This window comes from Podarcis pityusensis, assembly GCF_964106645.2.
Source record: "Podarcis pityusensis genome assembly, chromosome: 18".
Taxonomy (NCBI): Eukaryota; Metazoa; Chordata; class Lepidosauria; order Squamata; family Lacertidae; genus Podarcis; species Podarcis pityusensis.
The window spans coordinates 2,153,197-2,166,641 of record NC_138043.1 but is presented as its reverse complement, the minus strand read 5'-3'; the positions used below and the strand labels follow the sequence as shown (position 1 = coordinate 2,166,641).

General features: G+C 51.1%; 1 protein-coding gene and 1 long non-coding RNA gene across 2 annotated transcripts in view; one reads left to right on the top strand and one right to left on the bottom strand.

The window, feature by feature from the left end:
• LOC308467560 overlaps positions 1-13,445 on the top strand; it is a 212,134-nt gene that overhangs the window by 39,018 nt on the left and 159,671 nt on the right. The gene's annotated exons all lie outside the window — the stretch shown is intronic.
• LOC308467257 (protein unc-13 homolog A) overlaps positions 1-13,445 on the bottom strand; it is a 123,555-nt gene that overhangs the window by 77,241 nt on the left and 32,869 nt on the right. Inside the window, exons 9-13 of the mRNA XM_080988767.1 lie at positions 12,709-12,919; positions 10,562-10,687; positions 5,712-6,629; positions 4,766-4,859; positions 714-763 (exon numbers count right to left, since the gene is read on the bottom strand). Coding sequence (XP_080844893.1) covers positions 714-763; positions 4,766-4,859; positions 5,712-6,629; positions 10,562-10,687; positions 12,709-12,919 — 1,399 coding nt within the window. The remainder of the gene's footprint in view (positions 1-713; positions 764-4,765; positions 4,860-5,711; positions 6,630-10,561; positions 10,688-12,708; positions 12,920-13,445) is intronic.

Here is a 13,445-nt window from a genome sequence, read left to right as displayed (position 1 = left end):
GGAGGGGAGGGGGAGGGGAGGGGAGGAGGGGAGGGGGAGGGGAGAGGGGGAGGGGGAGGGGAGGGGGAGGGGAAGAAAGGGGAGGGGAGGGGAGAGGAGAGGGGGAGGAGAGAAGGAAAGGGGAGGAAGGGGGAGGAGAAGAGAAGAGGGGAGGGAAGAAAGGGGAGGGGGAGGAGGAAAGGGGAGGGGAGGGGAGGGAGAGAGGGAGAGGAGAATTGCTGCATGCTTAACGGACTCAGAACACCAATTCGCATCAAATGTCCATATGCTAACTTCGCTCATTAACAAATCTCAAAAGTTATCAGCATTGATCCTTATTAAGCAACTTAATTATATATCAAACCATTAACAGTTATTAACTTTATTTGTTAGAGCCATCCATTGCAACCATCGTTCATCATTTTCTCTTACCTGCCCTTTTCCGGGAAGGGCGGATTCCAAAAGCATTAAAATGCAATATTAAAATCAGATTTTTAAACAACAACAAACAGATTTGCAAATCTGTCCATGCATTTGGAGGTGGCTATGGGAAATTAAGGTAGCGGGCACCAGTCACCCAATTAAGAAGGTGAGCGAATTTAAGGGTTAAGAAAGGAAGGGAATCTGGGGTCAGAGATGGAGATAAGAGAATTCGAGATCAATCAATCACAGCCACCTGAGACCCATAGAAAGGCATTTTGAATTTGAGACGGCATTCAGAGACGGCAACTCACCCGCCTTTAAACCACAGGGATTTCGATTCTCCGGCTCCTTCGCCCCGAGCCTGTGAAATAGAAAGGATCAGTTATTCTCTCTGGTAGGGTTTTGATCCTAGGAGACATTTCTCCGCGCGTGCTCCCCCCACCAGAGTTCATTCCTAAACAGGGCTGCCTTCAGATGTCTTCTAAATGTCAGATAGTTGTTTATTTCCTTGACATCTGAAGGGAGGGTGTTCCACAGGGCGGGCGCCACCACCGAGAAGGCCCTCTGCCTGGTTCCCTGTAACTTCACTTCTCGCAGGGAGGGAACCGCCAGAAGGCCCTTGGGAGATGGACCCAGGTGTCCGGGCTGAGTGATGGGGGTGGAGACACTCCTTCAGGGATACTGGGCCATTTAGGGCTTTCAAGGTCAGCACCAACACTCTGAATTGTGTTCGGAAACATCCTGGGAGCCAATGTAGGTCTTTCAGGACTATATGGTCTCGGCGGCTGCTCCCAGTCACCAGTCCCGCTGCCACATTCTGGATTAGTTGTAGTTTCTGGGTCCCCTTCAAAGGTAGCCCCACGTAGAGCGCATGGCAGTAGTCCAAGCGGGAGATAACCAGAGCATGCACCACTCTGGCCAAATAAGTTTGGGAACCTGTGATCTAGAGGGTCGCTGATTCTCCGCCCCGGCCTACAACATTGGCTCCATTCATGAAGAACATCTAGCTTGGTTTTGTCCACACAGATGGGCAGAAGTTCTCAAGGGCTTGATTCTGGAGCATTTCAAAGCTGCCAGAGGCCGAACGTGGGACTTGGCACACTGGGAAAAGATGCTCTAACAAGGAGTGATGGCCTCTACCCTACACGCTGTGATAGGAATTTTGAGGTCTTAGATATATGGAAATGTTCATAAGTGTACCAACCAAGCACGTACATAGATCAGCACAGGAAGACCGACCTGAAGCCATTTTGATTCCTAAACTGAGCAAATGTTTTCTCTGCAAGGTCAAAGTGGAAAAGCCTCCCCATTGTCTTTTCCTTCAGAAATCCTGTCTTAAGGGCACATTTAAGATATGAATAGGGTGTGAGCCTGTGACCTGGCCCAGGAACTAAGTATTTATCACTACAAAAGACTGACCAGGCTCCCCAGGCAATCCAATCAAGTAACCTGCCAGACAGGAGATAAACAACAACAGGAGAAAAAAAAACGTTCAAATTTTCTGTTTTAGACCACCTTTTCTGTGATGTCGGTGTGATGTATCTGAGGGGTGGTCTTAGGTTACACCCCTTCTGTGATGGATGGATGTATGATGTTTCTGGGGGTGGTCTTGATCTACAGGGTGGCAATTTCAAAAGTCTTTATAAGGCCTTGCATGCCATTTTTCTGGGTCCCTCCTCTCTCCTGCGTGTGAGGGGAGCACCCTGTTGCAACAGATCAATAAAGATCAGGCTTACTAGCTGCTTTGCTTCTCAATATTCTCTGCTTGGCCTCTGTTATTTTCTCCTACCAATAGGGAACCTATGTAAGGACTCTATATGGGCTCTTGGATACCCCGTAAGGGAAAAGGGCAATTTTTTTATTTACAACAACGCAACCTAGGTTTCTAGTCCTCATGGCGCTGGATACATGTAGGAAGCTGCTTTGGGGAGATATTCAGAGGACCTCTGGCGGCGCTTGAGGAAACTCTTACCTGCAATCCCAGAGGGAGACCGAGAGCGACGGAGACACAAAGAGGGCGGTGGTTCTGAGCAAACTGAAAAGTGAGGGTGCCCCCAAGTGGGGGCAGCTTTGGGGCGAAAAAAAAATGTAGAAGAAAAAGATGGCGGGTGGACTCTACAAGCAAAACAAAACAAAACAAAAATTATAGGTATGGTCAAAACTCAACAAATGGACCCAAGAGGGATGGGAGGAAGGTACAAACTTAAATATGGACACTCTGGTGAGACATGGAATGGAGATGTGAGTGCAGTGCAGGGTGGTCCATTAGGATAAATTGGGGGCACGCCCCCCCCCAACCTCGCCAGGGACGCGAGCCTAGGGCTTGCCGATCAGAAGGTCGGCAGTTTGAATCCCCGCGACGGGGTGAGCTCCCGTTGCTCGGTCCCTGATCCTGCCAACCTAGCAGTTTGAAAGCACGTCAGAGTGCAGGTAGATAAATAGGTACCGCTCCGGTGGGAAGGTAAACGGCGTTTCCATGCACTGCTCTGGTTCGCCAGAAGCGGCTTAGTCCTGCTGGCCACATGACCCGGAAGCTGTATGCCGGCTCCTTCGGCCAGTAAAGCGAGAAGAGCGCCGCAACCCCAGAGTCGGCCACGACTGGACCTAACTGTTAGGGGTACCTTTACCTTTACCGCCCAACCTCAGTCTGCCCTCCACCAGCCCCCACCTGTGTGGGATGTAATCCACTGGGAGCAGTCGAGTACAACATTCCTTGTAATGCTAGAGAAGACATGCGAGGGAATGCCTGGTCCAGCCAGTTGAAACTTCCTGTTCCTCCTGGCTGGAGCATCCTTCCTTTTGCATGTGACAGAAGGTGGACGTGACCTCACCTGTCCAGGTAAAAAAAGGATGAGTCACGCAGCACACCTCTCTCTTTTTGACTTCCTTCTTCGTTTGACCAGCTTTAAGCTAGGACCGCTCTGCTAGCTCTCAGCTAGCAGAAGCACTGGGATTATTCCCCCATATGGTGTAGATCCACATGTACATATTTGTAACTAAGTCTGCCTTCGGGAATCCAACTGTGAACTGATGTGAGTAAACTTCTTTTATTGACTTTGAAGAAGATTGTGGCTTCTTTATTCTTTTAAGAGGGATTCAAGGGAACTTTCCAGGGACGTACAATTCAATCTGAGACAGACTGAATTGTACAATAGCGAGAGGCTCACACGAGCCTGCGACCAACCATCTGCTGTGCATGTAAAAGGGGAATGTATCCCCCCATATGGGGTAGATCCACATGTATATACTTTGTAACTAAGTCTGCCTTCAGGGATCCATCTGTGAACTGAACGTGTGAGTAAACTTCTGACTGAATTGTATAATAGTGAGAGGCTCACACGCGCCTGCGACCAGCTATCTGCTGTGCGTGTAAAAAGGGGAATGTAACTCTGCTAAGTAAAGGAACTTGTTAGTGCAAGTTAGGAAGGATATGAATAAACAATATATCCTCTCATGTCACCTTGAACATTCCCACTGTGGTGATCAGGTGGGATTGCTATGAGGAATGATGTCAGATGGGTCAAGCCCAGTCAACGCAATGCTTTTCGTTGTGGACACAATGGCTTGATCCACAACCTGCCTGCCTCCTTACTTACGGGCAAGCCCAGAGAGAGATCCTGGCTCTAGGAGTTTCCTTCTCCTCCTTAGTCTCACTGTTGCCTTTCCAGAATCCAACAGGAAGGAAGGTGATGATGGGTGGTTGGCTGTTGCCTCTCGTTGGCTCTGGCGCCCCCTACTGTTGACCTCCCTGCCTCGGAAGCTCACCCAGAAGGCAACACAGCCCGTGGGGTGAACGAAAGGAATCTAAAGCTGTCCCGGACTGCACTGCACGCAAGACTAAGGACATCGTAAGAGCCTGCCGGATGAGACCAATGGCTCGTCTATCGCAGCATCCCGTTCTCAGGATTTAATTTATTTAATTCAGAAAATTAAGCAGGCAGACGCAAATTTGCAGAATATCACAAAAGTAAATTCCCAACGCACCGCCTCCCATTTCTGTAAGCAAAAACAGCTCAAGTAGGAACTCTCAAATCTGGAGGTGTAAAAGATTTGGATCGTCAGGAGGAAATGGTTAATAATGGGACCCACAAAGGGGAGGAAGAAAGCCAAAGAGATTCCTTGGAGTCGCGTTTTTATGTCCCGCCTTCGATATACGGCTTTAAAATTGCAATCCGAAGAAACCAAACGAATAAATCTTTTGAAAAAAGAATTCTCGAATCTGCAGAGAATTTTGGAAGCGCTTGTGGCGGGAGGGAGTTCGGTGCAGCTGGGGAAGGAGGCGGGGCTTTACGGCCAGGGGGAGGAGCCTAAATCGACTGCATTTGAATATGGGCGACGAGGGGGAGTGACCTGACGCACTTACCTCCTGAAGTTGCATGCATACTTTGTTGAAGGCTCGCAGCCAATTCGCCTTCGCTCGGGCTTTCGGGTCGACCGGTTCTGCCTCGACCTTCTCCCTGCAGCCGAAACGAACAGAGGCAACTCGCTGAATGATATATAACCGTGTCAAAACCAAACCCCGCCGACTTTTGCTTCTGGCCCCGTCCACCGCTCGCATGTGGGGGCCCCCCTCTGAAAGTTCCCCAGAAGTTCCCTCGATTGTCTTCGGGTCCAGTATTGGACCACTTTGACTGGATATCCCCAGCCAATGTGGACAGACTCCTCCAAGCTGGAAAGCTCACCACCTGTCCTCTCGACCCGTGCCGTCTTGGCTGATTCCAGACGTACTCCAATGGGAAAGACCTACACTGGCTCCCAGTATGTTTCCGAGCACAATTCAAAGTGCTGGGGCTGACCTTGAAAGCCCTAAATGGCCCAGTATCCCCGAAGGAGCGTCTCCACCCCCATCATTCTGCCCGGACACTGAGGTCCAGCACCGAGGGTCTTCTGGCGGTTCCCTCCCTGCAAGAAGTGAGGTTACTGGGAACCAGACAGAGGGCCTTCTTGGTGGTGGCGCCTGCCCTCCCACCAGATGTCAAAGAGAACAACAACTACCAGACTTTTAGAAGACATCTGAAGGCAGCCCTATTTAGGGAAGCTTTTAATGTTTAATAGGTTATTGTATTTTAGTGTTTTGTTGGAAGCCGCCCAGAGTGGCTGGGGAAACCCAGCCAGATAGGCGGGGTATGTATAAATAAATAAATAAATAAATAAATAAATAAATAATTGGAAACCTCCAAAACAGGAGCCTCCTGCCCTCTTGGGGTTTCCGGCAACTGCTCCCCAGAAGCGCTGCTGCCTCCATCGCTCCAGCAAGTCGTTTCCAGCCACCGCAAACCTCCCCGCCCATTTCCACCCTCGTCTCTTACCTCTCCTCTTCCTTGGGGGGTTCTTCCTCCTGGGGGGCTTCCTCCGGGGCGGGGGCCTCTTCTGCCGGCGCCTCCTTCTGCTGGCTTGCCAGAAGCTCTTCCGCCGTCTCTTCCGGCACCTTCCGCTGCTGTTGCGGCTGCTGCGGCGGCTGCAACGACTGCGGCGCAGCCGGCTGCTGCTCTGCTTTTTGCTGCTGCTGTGCTTGTTGTGGCTTCTGCTGTTGCTGTTGCTGCGCCTGTAGTGGCTTTTGCTGTTGCTGCGCCTGTAGTGGCTTCTGCTGTTGCTGTTGCTGCGCCTGTAGTGGCTTCTGCTGTTGCTGCTGCTGCGCCTGTAGTGGCTTCTGCTGTTGCTGCTGCTGCGCCTGTAGTGGCTTCTGCTGTTGCTGCTGCTGCTGTGCCTGTAGTGGCTTCTGCTGTTGCTGCTGCTGCTGTACCTGTAGTGGCTTCTGTTGTTGTTGCTGCTGCGCCTGTAGTGGCTTCTGTTGCTGCTGCTGCTGCTGCTGTGCTTGTAGTGGCTGTTGCTGCTGCTGTTGTGCCTGTAGTGGCTTCTGCTGGGATGGCGCGCCTTGCGGCGGCTGCGGCAGTGGCGGCTGGCCCTTCTGCTGCTGCTGCTCTTGCTGCGGGTAGGCGTCCTCTGGGTAGGTATCGGGTTCGAGTCCCCCCACCTTGTCCTCGGGGTAGTACTCCTCATTGTCACTGTATTCCTCGTTGAACTCGTCCTCGTCTAAGTAGAGGTCATCTTCGTCCTCGTCCCAGCGCGGCGAGTCCTTGTGGTAGCTGACCGAGCTGTGGCAGGAGTGGTACAAGTCCCCGTCCCGCTCGTCCAGGCTGATGTCGTCGGGGTCGAAGTCGTCGCTCAGCTGAGAGCTGCCCTGGCTCAGCTCCGCCGACGAGGCGTAGCGGCTGCTCCCCGTGGGGCTGCAATGGTGCGTCGGGGTTAGAGAAACCAAGCGGGGAGAGACAGACAGAGCGGCTTAGCAAGGGAACGGCCTCGCAAGCAGAAAACCCCACATTCAAACCCCTCCCCTCCCCGGAGAGCATTGGGAGAGAGAGCTGCTTCCAGTCAGTGCAGGCAGCATTAGCTAGATGGACCCAGCTGTCTGATTTGCTCTAGGGCAGCTTCCTATGTTCCGAAGAGGCATATGGACATTAGGTTTATTCTTTTACCGTATATCAAATTTACCGTATTTTTTGCTCTATAAGACTCACTTTTTCCCTCCTAAAAAGTAAGGGGAAATGTGTGTGCATCTTAGGGAGCGAATGCAGGCTGCACAGCTATCCCAGAAGCCAGAACAGCAAGAGGGATTGCTGCTTTCACTGCGCAGCGATCCCTCTTGCTGTTCTGGCTTCTGAGATTCAGAATATTTTTTTTCTTGTTATCCTCCTCCAAAAACTAGGTGCGTCTTGTGGTCTGGTGCGTCTTATAGAGCGAGAAATACGGTATTTGATTGTTCAACTTAAAATTTGACAGAGATACAGCGGGAACCTCGGAAGTCGAACGGGAACTGTTCCGGAAGTCCGCCCGGCTTACAAAATGTTCGGAAACCAAGGGGCAGCTTCCGATTGGCTGCAGGAAGCTCCCACAGCCAATCGGAAGCCACGGAGGACGTTCGGGTTCCAAAGCACATTCACAAACCAGAACAATCACTTCCAGGTTTGCGGTGTGAGGGAGCCAAAATGTTCGACTTGCAAGGCGTTTGGGATCTAAGGTACGGCTGTATATCAGACATAAATGGTAAAAACAAGATTCGAAGGAATCTTCTGGACTTGCGTCCTCCACTATGTGGGTCCTGTTATTAATCCTTTCCTCCCGCATCTTTTACGATAATGCTATCATTTAATAATAACCGTTTAATAATCTTATCGTTTAATAATAATTGTTTAATAATAAACCTATTACTTCTTCCATTATGTCCAGAATCAGCCTTAAACTACAAGTGCTATTCCAATCCTACTAACAACTTTAACTGTTTACATAGGTCTTTAAGTTATAATTTCCCCCCATTCCTTGTTAAAATTTTGGTCTTCCTGATTTCTGACTTTTCTGGTCATTTTAGCCATCGATCCATGAAACGAAAGCAATAAACAACGTACTGCAGTCACACAATCCATCAATCCATCAGTAGCTGAACTGGTTACCACACAGTCACAAAAAGGCCACAAAAACGCAAAATAAAGAGCAAAAACAGACAGACCTCAGCGTAACACTCAAATCGGAAGCGTGGCACTCAAAACGGAGCACGTTCGGCTTCCGAAAAGAGTTCGCAAACTGGGACACTTAACTTCCGGGTTTTCAGTCTTTGGGTTCCAAGTTGTTTGAGTATCAAAGGCGTTTGAGAACCAAGGCACCATTTTGCTTTAAAACACACGGAAGTTAAAATACTAACGCAGATTAAAACTGCCTCAGGTTTCTAAGCCTCTTGTCTAAACGACCAGGCACTTCAAACGACCAGGGTTATAAAAATCAACACATGCTCCCAGAACAAATTTGGGTGTTCGTGGAGATTTCAGAGGTCCAGTTAACGCACTTAGGAAACAGGGAGCGTCTGTGAGGAACGGGTCCGCTGTTTTAAGAGGAGAGCAACCTATCTTAAGGTCAGGATGTGGGGACATGGCTGCCAGATTCTAATCATCTGAGGTCCAGCTCCGAGGGCCTTCTGGCGGTTCCCTCCCCGCGAGAACTGAGGTTACAGGGAACCAGGCAGAGGGCCTTCTCGGTGGTGGCACCCGCCCTGTGGAAAGCCCTCCATGGGCTGTTTTGCTGCCGTTGGACGTCTCAAATGGCCAGACCTGCTCCCCGCCTCTCCCCATTGCCCCAAACCCCATTCTCTGTACCTACCTCCTCCAACTCCTTCTGGCCCCACAGATTTCCCCCCCACCCAAGCCATTAGCAGCGATGAATCACACAATCACACACACACATTAAGAGACAGCAGCCAGGGAACACAGAGCCACGGGACCACAAACACCGCCCTGTCCTATTATTATTATTATTATTATTATTATTATTATTATTATATCATAGCTGTCAACTTTCCCCTTTTCTTTTGCGAGGAATCCTATTCGGAATAAGGGGATTTCCCTTAAAAAAATGGGAAACGTTGACAGCTACGATCATATACAAAAGGACAACTCCCTGCACATGGAAAGCTAGCCTGTCAAGGAAAAAAGCGGCTCGCTCCATTTTTAACATGCACCCTCGTTCTCAGGGGGGCCAACTTGAATAAAAATATTGGGGGGGGGCAAGTAAGTCCTGCTCCGCGTAATCGATCATATGACACCATTCAAATGGCAATGCCCATCAACTTTAGGAGGGGCCTGCCCCCTCAAATTTTTAATTTTTTGGGGGGTTGAAGACCCCTCAGGCCCTAGGAGTTGGTTCCTATGCCTGTTCTGAAGTGGCGTAATTCATCCGATCGCCTCAGGACATAGCGGGAGGGACTGAGCCGAACTACCGTATTTTTTGCTCTATAAGACTCACTTTTCCCCTCCTAAAAAGTAAGGGGAAGTGTGTGTGCGTCTTATGGAGCGAATGCAGGCTGCGCATCTATCCCAGAAGCCAGAACAGCAAGAGGGATTGCTGCTTTCGCTGCACAGCGATCCCTCTTGCTGTTCTGGCTTCTGAGATTCAGAATATTTTTTTTTCTTGTTTTCCTCCTCCAAAAACTAGGTGAGTCTTGTGGTCTGGTGTGTCTTATAGAGCGAAAAATACGGTATTTCATTTCTGATACACAAATCCCTTTTCGAAACCGCTTTGACACCGCTTCCGGACACATCTTATTGCGGAAGAAACATAGAGACCAGGGCTAGGAAGCACACAGAAGGCGGGGGAAAGAAGGGGCCACAACGATTCACGGTGGGTGGAAGACGAAAGTCCTTCGGCAACCCCCACGACAGCTACCAGTCACCACCAGAACATCTCTGAGCAAGCGCAGAGTTCTACGGGAAAGCACATGCAGACAGGATACGGTGGGGAACACGCCTGGATTAGACTGAAACCACGCCTCCAGCTTGGCATAGGTGGGGGCTTAGGGTGCCCACCCCACAGATACCTCCAGGGACTTTGGGGTTTTTGGAAACGGACAAGCTCCCTTGAGGACGGCGAGGCAGAGAGAAAAAGTTGGGGAAGATGTGATTCTCTCCGGCCCAATTTCTCCCCGGGGTTTTGGAGTTCCGGACAGCCATAGCTGTCAACTACGTCTTGCGAGGAATCCTATTCGGAATAAGGCAATTTCCCTTTTAAAAAGGGAAAAGTTGACAGCTATGTTCTGTTTCCAAAGCGGAAACAAGTCCCTAGGCTTCGTAGCACAGGAAAAACCCATCTCCTACAACCCCCTCAAAATGCAGGAATTTCAGCTAAAGCATCCCTGACCATCCACCCTCTGTTTAAAAAAACTCCAAGAAAGGTGATTCCCCTTCCATCTCACTGCCGTATGTCTCTTGCTGTTGCAAAGTTCCTCCTGATGTTTTCATCTGGATCTCCTTCCTCGTTGCTCGAAGCCACGGGTTCGAGTCCTACCGTCCCGGAGCAGGAGGAAACCAGCTTGCTCCATCTTCCATGGGACAGAGATATGTGAAGATGGCTCTCCTATGTCCTCTTTCCCAAGCTAAACATCCCCAGCTCCTTCAACTGTTCCTCATCAGGCACTTTTGACCATCTCCATCCAACCACCCAACTCACAACTCCCTTCCCCACAGGTGGGTCGAGTCGGCCACAGCTGGAAGGATGCTACCAGCCTAACCCAGGGTGCAGAACGCCAAAGAACCACGTTACTCTGCAAAAATAATAATAATAAAGTCACACGTCGAGAGACACAGAGATAGAGAGAGACAGAGAGAGAGAGACCCACCTATCCGATAGGTCTAAGGTGCGCCTGCTCTCGAGCGAGGGCTGGCGACTCGTGTGTCTGCTCGAGCCGGAAGCAGACTCAGCGTCGCTGTGTCCGTTTGCGGCAGAGTCTACGCTACCGTAGCGTCTGCCGGAGGATCAGGGAAGGGGGAGAGGAAGAGGGTCAGAATTTTGACAAGTCAGAGAGAGACAAGACCAGCTTCCCCTGTCACGTTCAAAGACCATTTCTTTGGGGAGGGGAGAGGGAAGAGGCATAGGGAAAGGCACACACATTCATAGACTTGGAGAGGGACCCTGGGGTCATCTAGTCCAACCCGCCACACGGCAGGAATCTCAGGCGGCCAATAGAATCGCAGAATGATAGAGCTGGCAGTAGCGCGCTTGCGAGGTCGGTTCGGTGACGTTTTGAGGGATGGAGGGCGCTGAGCTTATACCTGAACCACAGTCTTCCCCCCCAAACAAAACCCCACACACACCCCCAATGGTCTTAGCGTCGTAGGAAGCGACCCAAAGGATCTTCAGATCTAACCGAAATCTGCCTGGACATAAGGCTGTTGGAAGAGACCCCGCTGCGATTGGACCAAAGATTTATCCAGCCCAGGCTTCTGGTGGCCAATGGGATTTTAAACCTGTATGATCTGATCCAAACTTTTCCGCTTGTGGTTCCCAGAAACTCGTATCCGTGGGTTGACTACTAGGAACCCTGCGCAGCCATCAGAACTAGTAGCCTTATAAGAACCTCAGAAAAGAACCTGCAAAGGCCCATCTAGTCTTGCAGTGGCCAACCGGGTGCCCACAAGCAGGAGCTGAGAGTCACAGCCCACCCTCCCCACTTGCGATATTCAGGGGGCATTTACTCCCTTCCAACAGCGGAGGGATCAGCACCGTGGCAAAAAGCCAATGATGGCCTTTTCTTGTGGCAGTGAGTTCCGCAGGTGAACTCTCTTCCGCGTAGAGAAGGATTTCCTTTTGTCCCTCCTGAATCTCTCCTGACGGTCTGGGGTACCTTTACCTTTTTATTATGAGCTTAAGGCGTCATGGGAGGGACGCGGGTGGTGCTGTGGATTAAACCACAAAGCCTAGGACTTGCCGATCAGAAGGTCGGCGGTTCGAATACCCGTGACGGGGTGAGCTCCCGTTGTTCGGTCCCTGCTCCTGCCAACCTAGCAGTTCAAAAGCACGTCAAAGTGCAAGTAGATAAATAGGTACCGCTCTGGCGGGAAGGTAAACGGCGTTTCCCTGTGCTGCTCTGGTTCGCCAGAAGCGGCTTAGTCCTGCTGGCCACATGACCCGGAAGCTGTAAGCCGGCTCCCTCGGCCAATAAAACGAGATGAGCACCGCAACCCCAGAGTCGGCCACGACTGGACCTAATGGCCAGGGGTCCCTTTACCTTTTTAAGGTGTCATAGGCTTTGAAGTTACAAGTAGGCAGCCGTGTTGGTCTGCCGTAGTCAAAACAAAAATTTAAAAATCCTTCTAGTAGGCTTTGAAGACACTCGAACTCAGGACGAGAGGGAGAAACGTGCTAAGAGGAAGGCGCGCTTGGCAAACCCTCACCGGGATCAACTCCTGCCCGGAAACCTATGTCCCCACTGTGGAAGGACGTGGGGATCCAGAATTGGCCTCCACGGTCACTTACGGATTCACTGTTAAAACCGTGTTTATGGAAGACAATCTTACTCGGCTACGAGGGATCAAAGAAGAAGAAGAAGAGGAAGAAGAAGAAGAAGAGGAAGAAGAAGAGGAGGAGGAAGAGGAAGAGGGAGGAGGAAGAGGAAGAAGAGGAAGAGGAGGAGGAGAAGGAGGAGAAGGAGGAGGGGTGAAGAAGAAGAAGAAGAAGAGGAAAAAGAGGAAGAGGAAGAGGAAGAAGAAGGATCGCCATAGAAGAAGAAATAGGAGCATTCTTCGTAGGCTTGGTTCTGTTCCGGTGGCGGTGCCCATCTGCCTGCATCCTTAAACAGAGCGCTGGGCTCGATCAACCTTTGGTCCGATCTAGTCCGACCTGGCTTCTGGTACCCTTCCAACAACCTGGTGTCCGCTTCTGGCCAAAGCTCCCCAGCTGGGATCAGGCCCACCCCACCCCACCCCTGCCCCATGGAGGCTTCTCACGCCTTTCCCCAGCAAGGTCCCCAGCTTCTGTCCAGTCTACCTCATGGGGCGATGGTCAGAGTAGTCCATGTCGTAGCCCTTCATGGAATCAGCATAAGAGTCCCGGGCTGCTCTCTGCTGGTGCCTCATGGGGTATTGGTGGACTGAAGCGTTGGGCTGGGAGGTGGTGTAGAAAGGAGGCGGGATGCTGTTGCTGGTCTCGCTGCGGTAGTCACTGTCGCGGTCATCCATGGTGCTGTCTGGGTCATCATCTGGAGAAGAAGGTAAAGGTAAAGGGACCCCTGACCATTAGGTCCAGTCGTGACTGACTCTGGGGTTGCGGCACTCATCTCGCTTTACTGGCCGAGGGAGCCGGCGTACAGCTTCCGGGTCATTTGGCCAGCAGGACTAAGCCGCTTCTGGCGAACCAGAGCCGCGCACGGAAACGCCGTTTACCTTCCCGCTGGAGCAGTACCTATTTATCTACTTTGACGTGCTTTCGAACTGCTAGGTTGGCAGGAGCAGGGACTGAGCAACGGGAGCTCACCCCGTCATTGCGGGGATTCGAACCGCCGACCTTCTGATCGGCAAGTTCTAGGCTCTGTGGTTTAACCCACAGCACCACCCGCGTCCCTGTGGAGAAGAAGAGGACCACCCAATTTCACAAGTTAGGTAAAGGCCCGTTCTCATAACAAGGGGTGGCCATCTTTATGTTCAGGCCTGGACATCTAAGGTGCGTGCAAACGCACACCTTTGCATATTTGTGTTTCCTTGTTTGTTTGTTTTCCCGGGGACATT